This window comes from Nelusetta ayraudi, unplaced genomic scaffold, assembly GCF_046127955.1.
Source record: "Nelusetta ayraudi isolate G7.1 ecotype Tasmania unplaced genomic scaffold, CSIRO-AGI_Nayr_v1 ptg000084l, whole genome shotgun sequence".
NCBI classification, from domain to species: domain Eukaryota; kingdom Metazoa; phylum Chordata; class Actinopteri; order Tetraodontiformes; family Monacanthidae; genus Nelusetta; species Nelusetta ayraudi.
Genome location: NW_027466134.1, coordinates 285,001 through 297,565, shown reverse-complemented (window position 1 = coordinate 297,565; position 12,565 = coordinate 285,001). Strand labels below are relative to the sequence as shown.

General features: G+C 47.4%; 1 protein-coding gene across 3 annotated transcripts in view; it reads left to right on the top strand.

The window, feature by feature from the left end:
• Positions 1-12,565, top strand: part of ror1 (receptor tyrosine kinase-like orphan receptor 1) — a 114,807-nt gene that overhangs the window by 64,851 nt on the left and 37,391 nt on the right. For 2 of the 3 annotated variants that reach the window (XM_076045457.1, XM_076045456.1), the window contains exon 2: positions 11,875-11,937. The exons of the other annotated variant lie outside the window; for it this stretch is intronic. In XM_076045457.1, the coding sequence (XP_075901572.1) occupies positions 11,875-11,937 (63 nt within the window). The remainder of the gene's footprint in view (positions 1-11,874; positions 11,938-12,565) is intronic. 3 annotated transcript variants of the gene reach the window in all.

Below are 12,565 nucleotides of genomic sequence, written 5' to 3'. Positions count from 1 at the left end.
TTCTCTTCATCTTGCTTCTCCCCCCAACAAATGACTTTCTACCTCCCCGTGTGGTAATTTCCTCAATTGTTTTGATAGTTACAGTTCTACAATCCTGCCCTTCATGAAGTAACCGAGAAACCTGTAAAAATCCTTACGGCGCTTCAGGCCTTCGACGTTTTGAATTTTATTTCTTGAATTTTTTTTTTTTCTGGCCTTCATCATCAAAGGGCCCGGGACCAAACGCAAAAAAAAAAAATCCTTCCTCCTCGTCCCCAAAAGCTAATGATGAATTATTGTCCCCGCTGCCGCTTTGATCCGAAGCATTTCTGCCTCCGCGTTTTGTCACAGCGGGAATCTCAAGTGGGACTCCAGTGTCCCAGCAGCCCATTTCTCAAACTCTGTTTGTCTCTGCCTTTTTGAGGCCAAGAGGGGCGGGGGGGGGGGGGGGGGGTCAGGGTGGTGGGAGTTGCAGGGGGAGTGGGGAAGGGGGGGGGGGGGGGTTGTTTACGTTAGCTCCAACCAGACCTGATCTCCGCCGTGACTCGAACTGCTTGGACTGCGACCCGGGAAGCACTGAGGAAAAAGGGGGAGAAACACTGTTGCATTCTGGGGGAGTCGAGCTGTCAGGAGGGAGATTCCTGCTCAGGCCGTGGAGCAGGAGAGCATGTGTGTGTGTGTGTGTGTGTGTGTGTGCATGATGATGATGAGAGGTGGAAAAAGCCTCAGACGTCCAGGCGGGGCGGACGTACGTTTGGGATGCTCCCCGAATGAAGCGGCGCGATAACATCGAGGTTCTGCGGCTCCATGTCTGTAAACATCTTCCACCCCCCCCGCCCCCGTCTTCACCTCCGCCCTCCTCCTTCGCCCTCCCTGTCGCCTCTCATTTCTTTTGACACACACCCCCTCCTCCTACTTTTCCCTCTCCTCGTCCCCTTTCCCCTTCCCCTCCTCCTGTTCTTCCTCCTTTTCTTCCTCCTCCTTCTCTTCCTCCTTCTCCTTCCCCCCCTCTTCATCTTCCTCTCCCCCACCCTGACCCACCGTTCCCGCTCTCCGCCGCCTCTCTTGTTTTCCCGTGGAGGAATGCTCCGAATGGTCCGAGGTGAACATTTGATCCCTGCACCGTTCTGACCTGAAGACGGAGGGAGCCGCGGGAGAGAGAGAGGGCCGGTGGGCGAGCGAGGAGGCCCGCATGTGTCCCCAATTACGGCGGCCTAAGATGGCGGCGCAATTTAGCGGAGCGGCGGCGGCGGCTGCAGGCGCCTAATCGAGGCCAGAGGAGCCGAGCCGCTGCCAGTTCTGACACATCAGCGCAAATTTGTGCCTGTAAGATGCACAAAGGCTTTCTCACACGTGACAAAAGCCACTTACAGTTGAAAGCTTAGGCTGCAAGTTTGTTTTTTTTTTTTTTACGTTTTTTTAAACCCCTTTCGCAGATGCCTTTCTAGCAAATAATAGACATGACACCATGTCAGCGCTGGCTTTTTTAATTTTTTTTAATTTTTTTTTGAAGGCAGTTAGAAAGAATTCTTGGCCCGTTTTTCCTTAAATGACTTCTGAGGTTAAAAATCTGTCAAACCACCACTTGCCTCGTAGCTGATAAAATCATTTGTGTTGGAGGTTAAGATATGCTAAAATATAGTCTGCAGACCTTTATAAAAGTGCAAAAGATGCATACGGTGGCCTAATCTTTGTGCAAAAATGTCCCGCTTGATTTTCAGTCAGTTTGTCAGCGTGAACTCCCCACAAATCAGAAAACTCCTTCCCTAACAGTCGCCTGCTCCGGCTCCAAGGAAGCATCTTTGCTCTTGTAGGTGAGGCGAGGAGGTGAGAGTGTGTTTGGAGGGCTGCTGCTGTGATGCTGCGCTGGGCGTGTTCAGTCAGTCAGCCTCCGCATCAGTCGCTTGAACAAAGACCCACGATGGAAATTACAACGAGCTTTGAAGCCCAAGGTTTTTTTCTTTCCTTCTCTTCGCTCCAAACCCCAGTCGGCCTTTTTTCCCCCCTGTATTCTTCTGATGCTTTCTAAACCCTTCAGTCACACCCAGCGTGCCTTTTTTTTTTTTTTTATCGTCCAATCCGAGAGCACCGACTTTTGGGTTGGAAGCGTTTTCACGGTCGCGATCTTCCTCATGCCGCCAGTGGAAAACCTCAGCAAACACTGAGGGATGAGACACGATGTTCCACCCGGTCGCGTCTCCGGGGGACGAATTCATCATCGGCGTCGTCGTCGTCAGTTTTCATCGAGTCACTTTGTAACTGGGGTTTAGAAACTGCTGAAACAAACTTCAGCATTCTTGGGTTTTTCAGCAGAAAGTGGCTGCGGTGATTTACAAATACAGATCAAACTCGGCAGTTTGAGGTTTATAATGTATCCAAAAAAAAAAACGTATGAATGTAGCAATTTTCCAACAAGTTAATCCCGCTGTACCTTTTTATTGACTATTTTTATTGTGCTGTTGCCAGATTTGTTTTCGAAATCAAAGCAGGTGTTCCAGGCACTTTTTATTACATGTGGTTTCTAATTAGAGCAGAAACTACAGTTTTTTTTTTCCCTCTCTCTCCTTTTTTTTTTTTTTTTTTTCTTAAGTAGAATTCTTTTCTCTAATCCCTCTAAAGAGCAGAGCTTTTTTTATGCTTCGAAACTTTGTCCAAAGAAAAGCCGTTTGCCTTTTCAGCGCTTTAGCGGTTTTGAAGTGTAAATCACGGTCATAAAGTTCTGTTACTGTCAGTGAGCTGTAATAACTGGTTTAGCCGATTTAAAAAAAAAAAAAAAAAAAAAAAAAGGGACTCATTGTTGAAGCGGGGACTCTCATGCAAGTTGAGATGACATTGTTTTTCTACTCCTTTTAAGCCATGTTGAAAGTGATTTTGTTGTCGGGAGCAGCGACGTACTGCAGACAACGGCTCGTCTTTGCTGCAGACGGTTGTCTTTTTATTTTTATTTTTTTTTATTTTTAGAGAGCTCAAGTTGGCCGTCCATAAAACATTTTTAGTATTTGCGTAAAAAACTGCAATGCGGTGCCAAAGTCAAAGGGATTCCCGTAATGCTACACCACACACTTGTGATTTGCGTTCTCACATCCAGTTGTAAAAGGAAAAAAAAAAAAAAAAAAAAAAGTGAAAAAACAAAAACAGTCAAACGTCACTACGAGCTCAAAACATTTTTTTTTTTTTCCTCCGGGCTCCCGCAATAATCTCACCCACGCGGCACAGCCAAACCGTCATTGAAATAGTTCAGGATGAGCTGGAATTCAAGTCCGTCCATATTACGAGTTACGAGCGCTGCTCTGCGTCTATAAGCCCGGCTTGCATTCGCCTGGTAAATCCTGTTTTTTTTTTTTTCTCCCTCTCTCCGCCGCGCTATGAGAAGCCGCTCCAAGCCTCCGTCCATCGGCTTGAAATCATTTGTCTGCAGTAGTGGAAAAAAGACCCGTGTGCCAGCAGGCCCACGGGTCCGGCTCACTCCGACTCCCTGCCACTTCAGCCTCCCATCCTCTTTTCTTTTCCCTCCCTCTTGTCTTCCCCATCAAGCCCCTCCGCCCAAACAGGCGCTGGAATGCCGCTGCTTATTTTCCTAACCTGGCACGAGGACGGGAATCCCAGCACGCGACGCTGTGATTGACGGGGAAGCGTGCGCTGGAGCGGCTCAGATGTTCGCTGCCGTGCCTCCGAGTCTCGCTCTCTGTCAGCGGCCGAAGGGAGAAGAACAACACGGGGACGTTTTCACTGGAACGACTCGCTTTTGTCTGCGCTTCCACCCGTCCACCCCCACCCCCGTCTCTATTTCGCCTTCCTCCGCCGTACTTTCAGTCCGAGTGAATCCTCCGAGCTAATGGAGATGTCGTGTCGCTAGCCCCGCTTTCGCAGAAGCCAGAGATTTGCGGCCAATACGCCTCAAGTCGACCCGATTATAGCGTTGTCAAAGAAAATGGCCGGGAGATTTTTCTTTGAGGGGTGAAATTAACAGCTCAGAACAAAAACAACAAAAAAGAAACACTTGGATAATCGGTTTTATTCGTGCAATTGAGTCTATTTTTATCCCACTTGACAAGAAGATTACACAAAGCTGTGAGGAGTTACTGCTAAATGCATGATTAGGGTGTTTTTTTTGTTTTTTTTTTTACTTCACAGTTTTGTGCGTGTGACTGAATCCACGTCTCAGAGCCAAAGCAACCACAATTTGGGAGTCTGATAGCATGTAGCCATGCCAGCAGCGTTTAGCTAGCAGCGCTAAGGTTTCCACCCTGTTAGACGCGTCATTAGAACCAAAGATTCTCCCCTTAAGATGTCTTTCGACGATGGTCCAACGACAGTTTCATTGATTTTTTTTTTTTAAAGCCAGCCTGCCAACGTTTTCCATTGTCGGCACCGTGCACATGTGGCCAGGCAAATGAGGAAACGCTACCAGATGTAAAGAACAGGTTTTTGGAGCGACGCCCGGCTCCAACCTTAAATCCAAATCACGTTTGGAAATCCGTCGTCATTATCCCGCCCCGTTCCCAGATTCCATCTGCTCGGGGGCGGGGGGGCCTCTGCTCGAGCGTTGCACGTTTCCGCCGACGATACCTGAACTAGCGCACACGGCGACGTTTGTACCGAGACACACCGACAGGCCTCGTTCACCGCACGTCACACCGCACGTCACACCGCGGGCTGAGGTGTGACGTGCTAATTGTAGGGGAAGTCGCTCACACGAGGCAGAGCAAGATGGCCGTACTGGAGGTCTAAGTCAGTGGATTTTAAAAGTGGGGGGGGGCTGCTAGCGGAGGAACAGAAAATCAACAGAAGATAAGAAAACAATGCTAATGCTAAATATCATTTCAACGTCCATTAGCAAGGAGGTAGCACAAAAAAATGACACCAATTTATTTGGCCATGTCAAACCAAACTACGTGCTCCTCAAGCAAACCTACGTAGTACAAAATGGACAAGTTTGTGACCCTGGCGGAACAGACAAACAGTCCAGTCCAGCTGTGTGTCTTTACATTTTTACGTAGCATTGTGTGGTTGGTTTGCGAAGGGGCTCCCCGGCCAGAAGCTAAAGCTGCTTGGGGTTCCCCAATCAAGCCGGCCGGCCCGGAGATTTTAATTCCACTCCTGACCCCACGACTCACAGAGGCCCTCCTGAGTGACGTGCGCCACGCTCACCTCATCAAACACTATCCTCCTCCTCCTCCTCCTCCTGCTCCTCCTCCTGCTGCTGCAGCAACAATACACTCTGAGGCGACGCGCTGACGTGCAGGTGTTATGACTCCATCGCATTCCACTGACAGACGCGTGAAGAGTCGGGCCGCTGCCCCGGACGATTACGTCAAGGCCCTGAGAGCGATCAGGTTTTCCAGAAAGCTGAGACACACACACACACACACACACACACACACACACACACACACACACACACAGTCTATCCACATGCACTGGGCCCGTCAGGTGGAAACAGATGAGCTGCACAGTAGGTGGCAACATGCCTTTGTGCATTCCTCAATAGTCTGCTCGCATCGCCGGGAACCCGAGCCCGGAGCAGCCCCACCCGAACTGGGCCAGCCAGGTCGGAGGACCAGACCAGACCAGACCAGACCCCTGTCCCATCAGTCCCCACCTTTCATCTCCGAGGCCAAACGCGGTTCTGTCGTGCCGAACCAAAGCTTGAGAGTCTTGATCCGACCCGTCAGCTCAGCGTGAAGTCTGTTCGGCAGTGAACTGTGTGCGGCGGTGAAGCCGACAAATGCGCGAGACGGACGACAGCTTAATATAAACCCGAGAGCAGCGTTCACACATGGAGAAGAAGCCAGTTAAGCCTGTAATGGAGATGGGCTGAATTCTTTACAGTGATGCAGTGGACAGGCGTTCATTTCCAGTGTGTGTGTGTGTCTGTGTGTGTGTGTGCGTGCGTGTGTGCCTGCATTTATGAAAAATACTCAAAATATTATTTGATTTTTTAAAAGACGTACACAACAATAATGTCCCTGTGTAAAGTTTAGTTGTTGTGATGAATCTAACATGGGTTTACCATGAAAATGATTCTCGACTCGCTCTTTATTCTCTCTATTCAACAAGGAAATTCCAAACATCTGTCAATAAAAATAGTAAAAATTAGGAGCCGACGTTGAATTGAATATATCGTCTGAACAGTCTACAACCCACAGGAAATCTTTTGACCCTCCTTTGTTGTTATCCTCCGGTGGGGTCAGAGGTCAGAATGTGAGGGGGGAAACCGGGAGCACCTCTCGGCCTGCAGCGAGGAATGCTGGGTAGTCGCAGCTGTCAGTGAGATAATGTGAGGGGGAAGTGACGAGCACCCGGCTCACTCGCTTGGCTTGGGGGGGGGGGGTCGAGGCAGGACGCTGGGTTGCTTTGCGGCTTCACATTGGAATAAAGTTTTCACTGCGCCAACGGTAGCGTCTTTTTTTTACATTTTTTTTTTTTATGGTTCATCCCAAAAGTCTTTTTATTTCCAATGTGTGACGATGCCACTGATAGGTCAATAGATGAGGTGATGGCCGGTCACATGACCCTAACCTTCTCTCCGTGACGGAGGTGATGCGGGGAGACTGATTCTCATTGGACGGCTAACGTCTTTGATCTTTTGCACATTTTGACATCTTTGACTGTTTAAGTCGTCGAGGGAGAATTGGTTCCCTCGATAAAGTCTGAAAAAGCTTTTGCTCCTTCTCACTCACATGTTAGAACTTATAGGGAGAGACTTTTTTGTGCCCTGTTGCAACCTGAGCTTCCTCCTCCTCCTCCTCCTCCTCCACGTCGTAAAAGAAGCACATCATGCCGCTTCCTGCCCTTTATCCACCTCTCGCTCACTCTGTGCTCTTATAAGGTTACACAGCCAAACTGTTGAAGGTCTTTTTTCGGAGGAACTTTGGAGGTGAAACCTGTGCTCTCTGGACCGTGATGTCCTCGGGTGAACATGTGCGGCTCCCAGAACTGGGCCTGCTCTCGTTCCCCTTTATGCTCCGGTTGAGCCGGAGAACAAACACCTGTGTGCGCTCGCGCGCAGGTGCGAATGAAACGTTCACACACACACACACACGCGCACACACACACACACACACACACAGGCTTCTATTTAGCCTTTCTGTTGGCTGTCCACCTCAGCCAACAGAGAGCTTGGGATCAGTTGATGCTACCTGCAGTGGCTTTACAGACCCACTGGGTCCATTTTTGATGTCATCACTCACTTTGCTTTTTTCCCCAGCTACTACTTTTATGTCCCGTCTCCTGGCTGACCATGAGTCTCCTGCAGCCACCGTGCCCGTATAGATAGAACGGCTTTAACTGAACTCTCCAGCCAACGCTGCTCATAACAACAAAGTTCTTCTCCTTCTTCAAAAAAAAAAGCCAGCTTTTATGGGCGCCATTAATCATTTTTTTATTGCAAAAGTCTTTCTTTTCTCTTTTTTTTTTTGCTCTACCTGCTCATATTTTCCAAGTCATCCTCCCCACTATTGATTATCCGACTTGCCAACCCTCCTCCCTCTGACTCTTTGCCAGCGACCACGTTAGCGCGAAGCGGCATTAGCTAGTTTTCTTTTTTTCTTTTTTGGAAGCCCATTACGTCTCTCCGACAAATACCTTCCGCTCAATTTCCCAATCTTGAACCTATTTGCGCTCGTAATTTATCGAGGCAGCCGGCGCCCCATAAGGTGCGCAGGCCTGCAGCGGTGTGTGCACTGCAGCTTTGACGTTGGGCTTCCTGTTGCACCGCTCTCTGTTCCCTCGTCTGCCCGGTCGAGCGAATAACAATAGATTTATAAATAACAGTTTTTTTTTTTAAGTTGCAGCCTGCATTCATTATGTCCGGCTTTTGGAATCTCCGCATGTGGCGGACTGAAGCAAACGGATGGTCCAATCACGGGGCCGACTGCTCCATCGCCTTAGTTTCCCCCTAAAGGTTCAAATAGTTTCTCTGCTTCCTCGTGGTAATTACGTTGGAAGCAGCAGTTTGTTGTGATGTAACTTTTCTTGGGGGGGTTGGGGCTGAATCACTTGGATGTATTATAAATGTAAATGAGGGAAGAAAGAGGGGAAAAGATCGAGAGGTGAAGTCACAAACTGGAGGAAAACTATTAACGTTCCTGGATTTCCTTCATCTGCACAAATTCCTCTCCCACCTCTTTTAATAAAAAAAAAAAAAAATGAAGAAAAAAAGCCGGACATGGCTGTGTTGTTTAATCTGTGGTTTTCGCTGGGCTTCCAGATAACCCCGCAGCTAGGTCAGTTTTCTTTCCAGCCAGTGGGGGAGGAAGGGGGACGTTGGCAGCGGGACTAAATAGCAGAGCAGGGAAGCTCATACATCACTTTCACTCAGCGCAGCGAGCAGCCTGGCTCCAAACGCAGCCTCTCAGACTGCACAGCGGCTTCTTGGTCGCAAGCGCGTTAACTCTTCAAATGAGCGTTTGTGACTCGCTGCTCTTATCCTTCACCTCGTCTCGATGTTTTTTCTCTCAGGCCTTTTCCCTCATTCCTGCACGCGCTCTGTAAAGATCTCCTCGGACTGTTCTAAATGTCTGCGGTCGAGGAAAAGTCGTCGCTAAACTGCGTGAATGCGTAATACAGGCAGTCTGTTTTTATGGCTGTCAACCGTTTAAAAAAAAAAAATGAAATGGTCACAGACACACTGGTGTGATATCTTCTTGTGATGTTGTATTACAGTGCGACTGTTGTCAGTAAGGGAGCACTTCTAAATCAAACTGGAAAAGTGCTTGGCTCTGTGCTGGAGAGCCAGCTTGAAAGAGATATATTTTTTTTGTTTGTTGTTTATTTGTTTGTTTAAGATTTTGCGACTCACAGGTGTGAACCGTTAAGCAACTATGGTAATGTTTTCTATTTAAAAAAAAAAAAAAAAAAAATTGAAGAACAATTAAAAACGTCCCAAGATACGAGAGGAAAAACTTTTGCCTTTTATTTAATACATTCTGATTTGGTAAACAAAAAAGTCCAGAGATTTATATCGTGTTCATTGTCTCCCGAGACTGAAACACTGTTTTGCGTTTTAAATCGGTGTCTTGCACAAACACTCGTGAGGCGGTTCCCCCTTTAATGGGAACAATTTTTAAAACTCAAAGCCTCAAAGAGCCGTTGGATCCCGTCAAAGCATTTCACTCTTTTAAAAAAATTCCTTCACGTTGGCAGATCAGCGTCATGTTCAGGTCCCATCGTCGACTTGATTACGGTCCAATCAGGGCCCGGAACCACAACAGAAACCATTGGTCTGAGGTTGTACGGGTGCTGCTAAAAGTCCCTATTCTGGGGGCCTTCATTAAGAAGCACAATGGCCTCCCTCTGCTGCGGAGAAACACTAGGAAGCTAATCTCAAAATGACTCCCCAGATTTCTGCAGATGATTGCCTCCATGAAAGAGGGCGGCCAGATGTGACCTAAATAGAGGAGATATTGTGGAAGTGAACGAGAGGAGGAGAGACACGGGGGGGGAGGGGAAATGAGTGAATATCCTTCTCGAGCGGGACGAGCGTCCTTATCTGCGAGAGGAATGCCGAGAAATGTGCTTCCGTTGCAATAAAAAGTGAAAATGCAACTTCGTAAAATCCCCGCCGCTGCACCGAGTCTCTGTCGTCCTTTTTCATAAACCTCAGCGTGGAACATCCTCCCCTCCTCCCTCCTTCCCCCGCCCTCTGTTCCCATGTCCAGCCCCTCTGAACTCTCACCTGGCCGCCCTTGGCGGGCTCTCTGATAGCCAAGCTAGCGGCTCGCAGCCCCCCCGTCCTTTGTGAAACACAGAGCTCCGTGTTTCTTTAAGCCTCTCTGCCGAGAACTTCGTTTGATTTGAAGACTTTCTGTTGAACATTTGAGCAGTTGAAATTGAACACAAAAACAAACAAACAAAATATCGATGATGATGATGATGAATTAAAAGGTTGATAAGTAAACAAAGAAGAAAATCAAATTGAAATATTTAAAGTTGAACATGTTCAAAAAAAAGAGGAAGAAGTATAAACTTATGTGCTTCAACCTCCAATCTCTATCACCTGCGATCTCACAAATTATTATTTTTATGAATATCAATCTAATATAACAACACATCCTTATTCCTAAATAGAGTAACATAATAATACCCATTTACAAATCATCATATCAGCATCAACAATCTCACATATTAGAACAACTATAAAAACAAAGAAGCAAAACTCAAAAAATTAAAAAAAAATGTGTAAATGACAGCAGCATTAGCACTCACTTACAGTATCTTTGGTGCTGCCCCCCCTGCCCAACAACCTTGTGTGCAGCTCATAAAGCTGCCAGCCAGTTGTTGTGAGGCCCGGACAACAGGTGCAGGGGCCCAAAGCGCTGCTCATTAACGCAGCTCATTTCACAGGCACCACTTGCCGTCCCGACGCAGCGTGTGTGAAACAACACATTATCACCCAATTAGCGCGACCCCGTGTCGGGCGCCTGCCCCCCCCCCACCCCCCTCTCTTTCGACTTTCACTCTCTCTTCTCTCACACCTCCTTGCAGGCTGCCGCTGTCCGTGCGTGCCGCGCATCGCTGTGCGCCATTATGACATTAAGGAATTAGCGAATGGTTTTTTTATCTCGACATTTTATCCACTGCTTATGCAGTGCTAGAGTGTGGGCTAATGTGTGCTACAGTGTGTTAGAGTGTGTTGGTGTGTGTGCGCTGCAGCTACAGTTGGCTTGGCTGAGATCGAGGCCCTCCGCTGGCAGGCAGCCACACGTTCATTCGTCATGTTCAACTAATCCAGGCCTACGGTTAAGACGGGGTGCGTGCACACACACACACACACACACACACATATATACATATATATATATATATATATACACACACATGCTTGGTCAGCCTGAAAGGTAGAACTCATTGTAATTATGGGATAATGTATTGTGTGTTGAGTGGTTGCCAGTTGTGTCCAAAAGAATCTGACAAGAAGACTGCCATATTTGTCTCCTGCACATGTCCAAGTCCTGCCCGGGCTGCTCTCCTCTGTGTCTACATATAGGAGCTGCCTCATGACCCTGTGGCTGCGAGCGCTGAACTCTTATTTTCTGGCTGCTCTCCCCTGTAATGAAAAGCAGAGGGCCGCTCTGTCTTCAGCTCCTAATAACGCGCCATTAGCTCGGCGCGGCTCGCCAGTAGGCTACCTGTCCGACATTTCAACCTTTGATCCGCATTAGAAAATGTTCCCCCCGCCGTCATCTGTTTCATATCGAGGGTGGGAAAAGCTTAAAGCGGGGTGACTGCAGGCGGCCTGTTTAATGTATCACTCTATTCTGGAATTTAACGGTAGATTACGATATGATGAAGGAAGGACCGGAATGGGACAATCTGGAGAAGCGCAGTTTCTTTACATCTAAATACATACACATGTTTACAGTTATTTTACACCATTATGGTTTCCTACATAATTCCACGTGTGTTCGTACGTAGCTTTGATGCCTTCAGTGAGAAACTGCAACGTCAACAGTCATGAGAATGAAAGTAAAGACATGAAATTCATAGGCTGTGCAGGTTTAAGTTGAAAATGAGGTCGAAATTTTTAGCAAGACCTTTGCTGAAGTTACAGTTCATTTCAAATGAGAGTCTAACAAGGGATCAAAGAGTAAGTTGGCAAATTCGGATGGAATCCACCTTTTTTATTTTGAATTGGAATTTTTGCTTTATTTTGTTTGGCTGAGAACAAGATTTTTAGCATTTAGTGTGTGTGTGTGTGTGTGTGTGTGTGTGTGTGTGTGCGTGTGTGTGTGTTTGAAGACACGCCTTTTCACTTTTTAGCCACCCTTTGTTCTTTCTCCCTCTTTATTTTTTGCCACTTTTGCAAACTGACGCTGTCAAAGGCACATGGAAAATGCCAGGGTTCAGTGAGCTTTGTATGTTTTAAGTCCTGTTCATTTCCTGTCTTTACAGGCTCTGAGTTTCCCCAGGACTCCAGCGTGTTAGCTACCACTTCGTGGAACTCCTCTCGGGATGGTAAATGCACACACATAAAAAAACGCTCACGCTGACAAAAGCCGGGCGTCATTTCAACACGTGCTTTTTTGAAAAAAAAAAAAAAAAGCCTCCCAGCTTCGCACGTAACGGCTGCTCTAACAACTCTAACCAAAAAAAAAAAAAAAAAAAATGGCATGACGGCATGTTCCCCTTGCAATTAACACACTTGCGGCTTGAATGTTAAACACATATGAGTTGCCGGTTAAATCACACTCAACTGTTTCCCTCAATAATCAGCCATTGTTCCAGCTTTTGGCCCTGGAAGATAATTATTGGAATGAATTACGCTCCGTTAATGCAGACAGTGTGTGGGAAGCTGCGGCCGCAGGTGCACTGCCTTCCTTCCTTTTCATTCCCTATGACCTACTTTTGGAGTTCGTCCCGAAGCTTCGCGGAGCTCCGTCAAGACGCTTCTGCGGCTCCGTGTACTTTTTTTTTTTTTTGTACCTAAGTCGTTTCACAGGTTTGAGTCCGGCTTTGCATCAAAGTTCTTAAGACTAAACCTGCATGGTATCAGTCTGGATCAGAAGCCTGTGAAAAACCGACTGGAACACAAGTTTTCCCTCCGTCGGGGTGGTTTTCGCCAGTGCATTGAAATTCTGCAGGG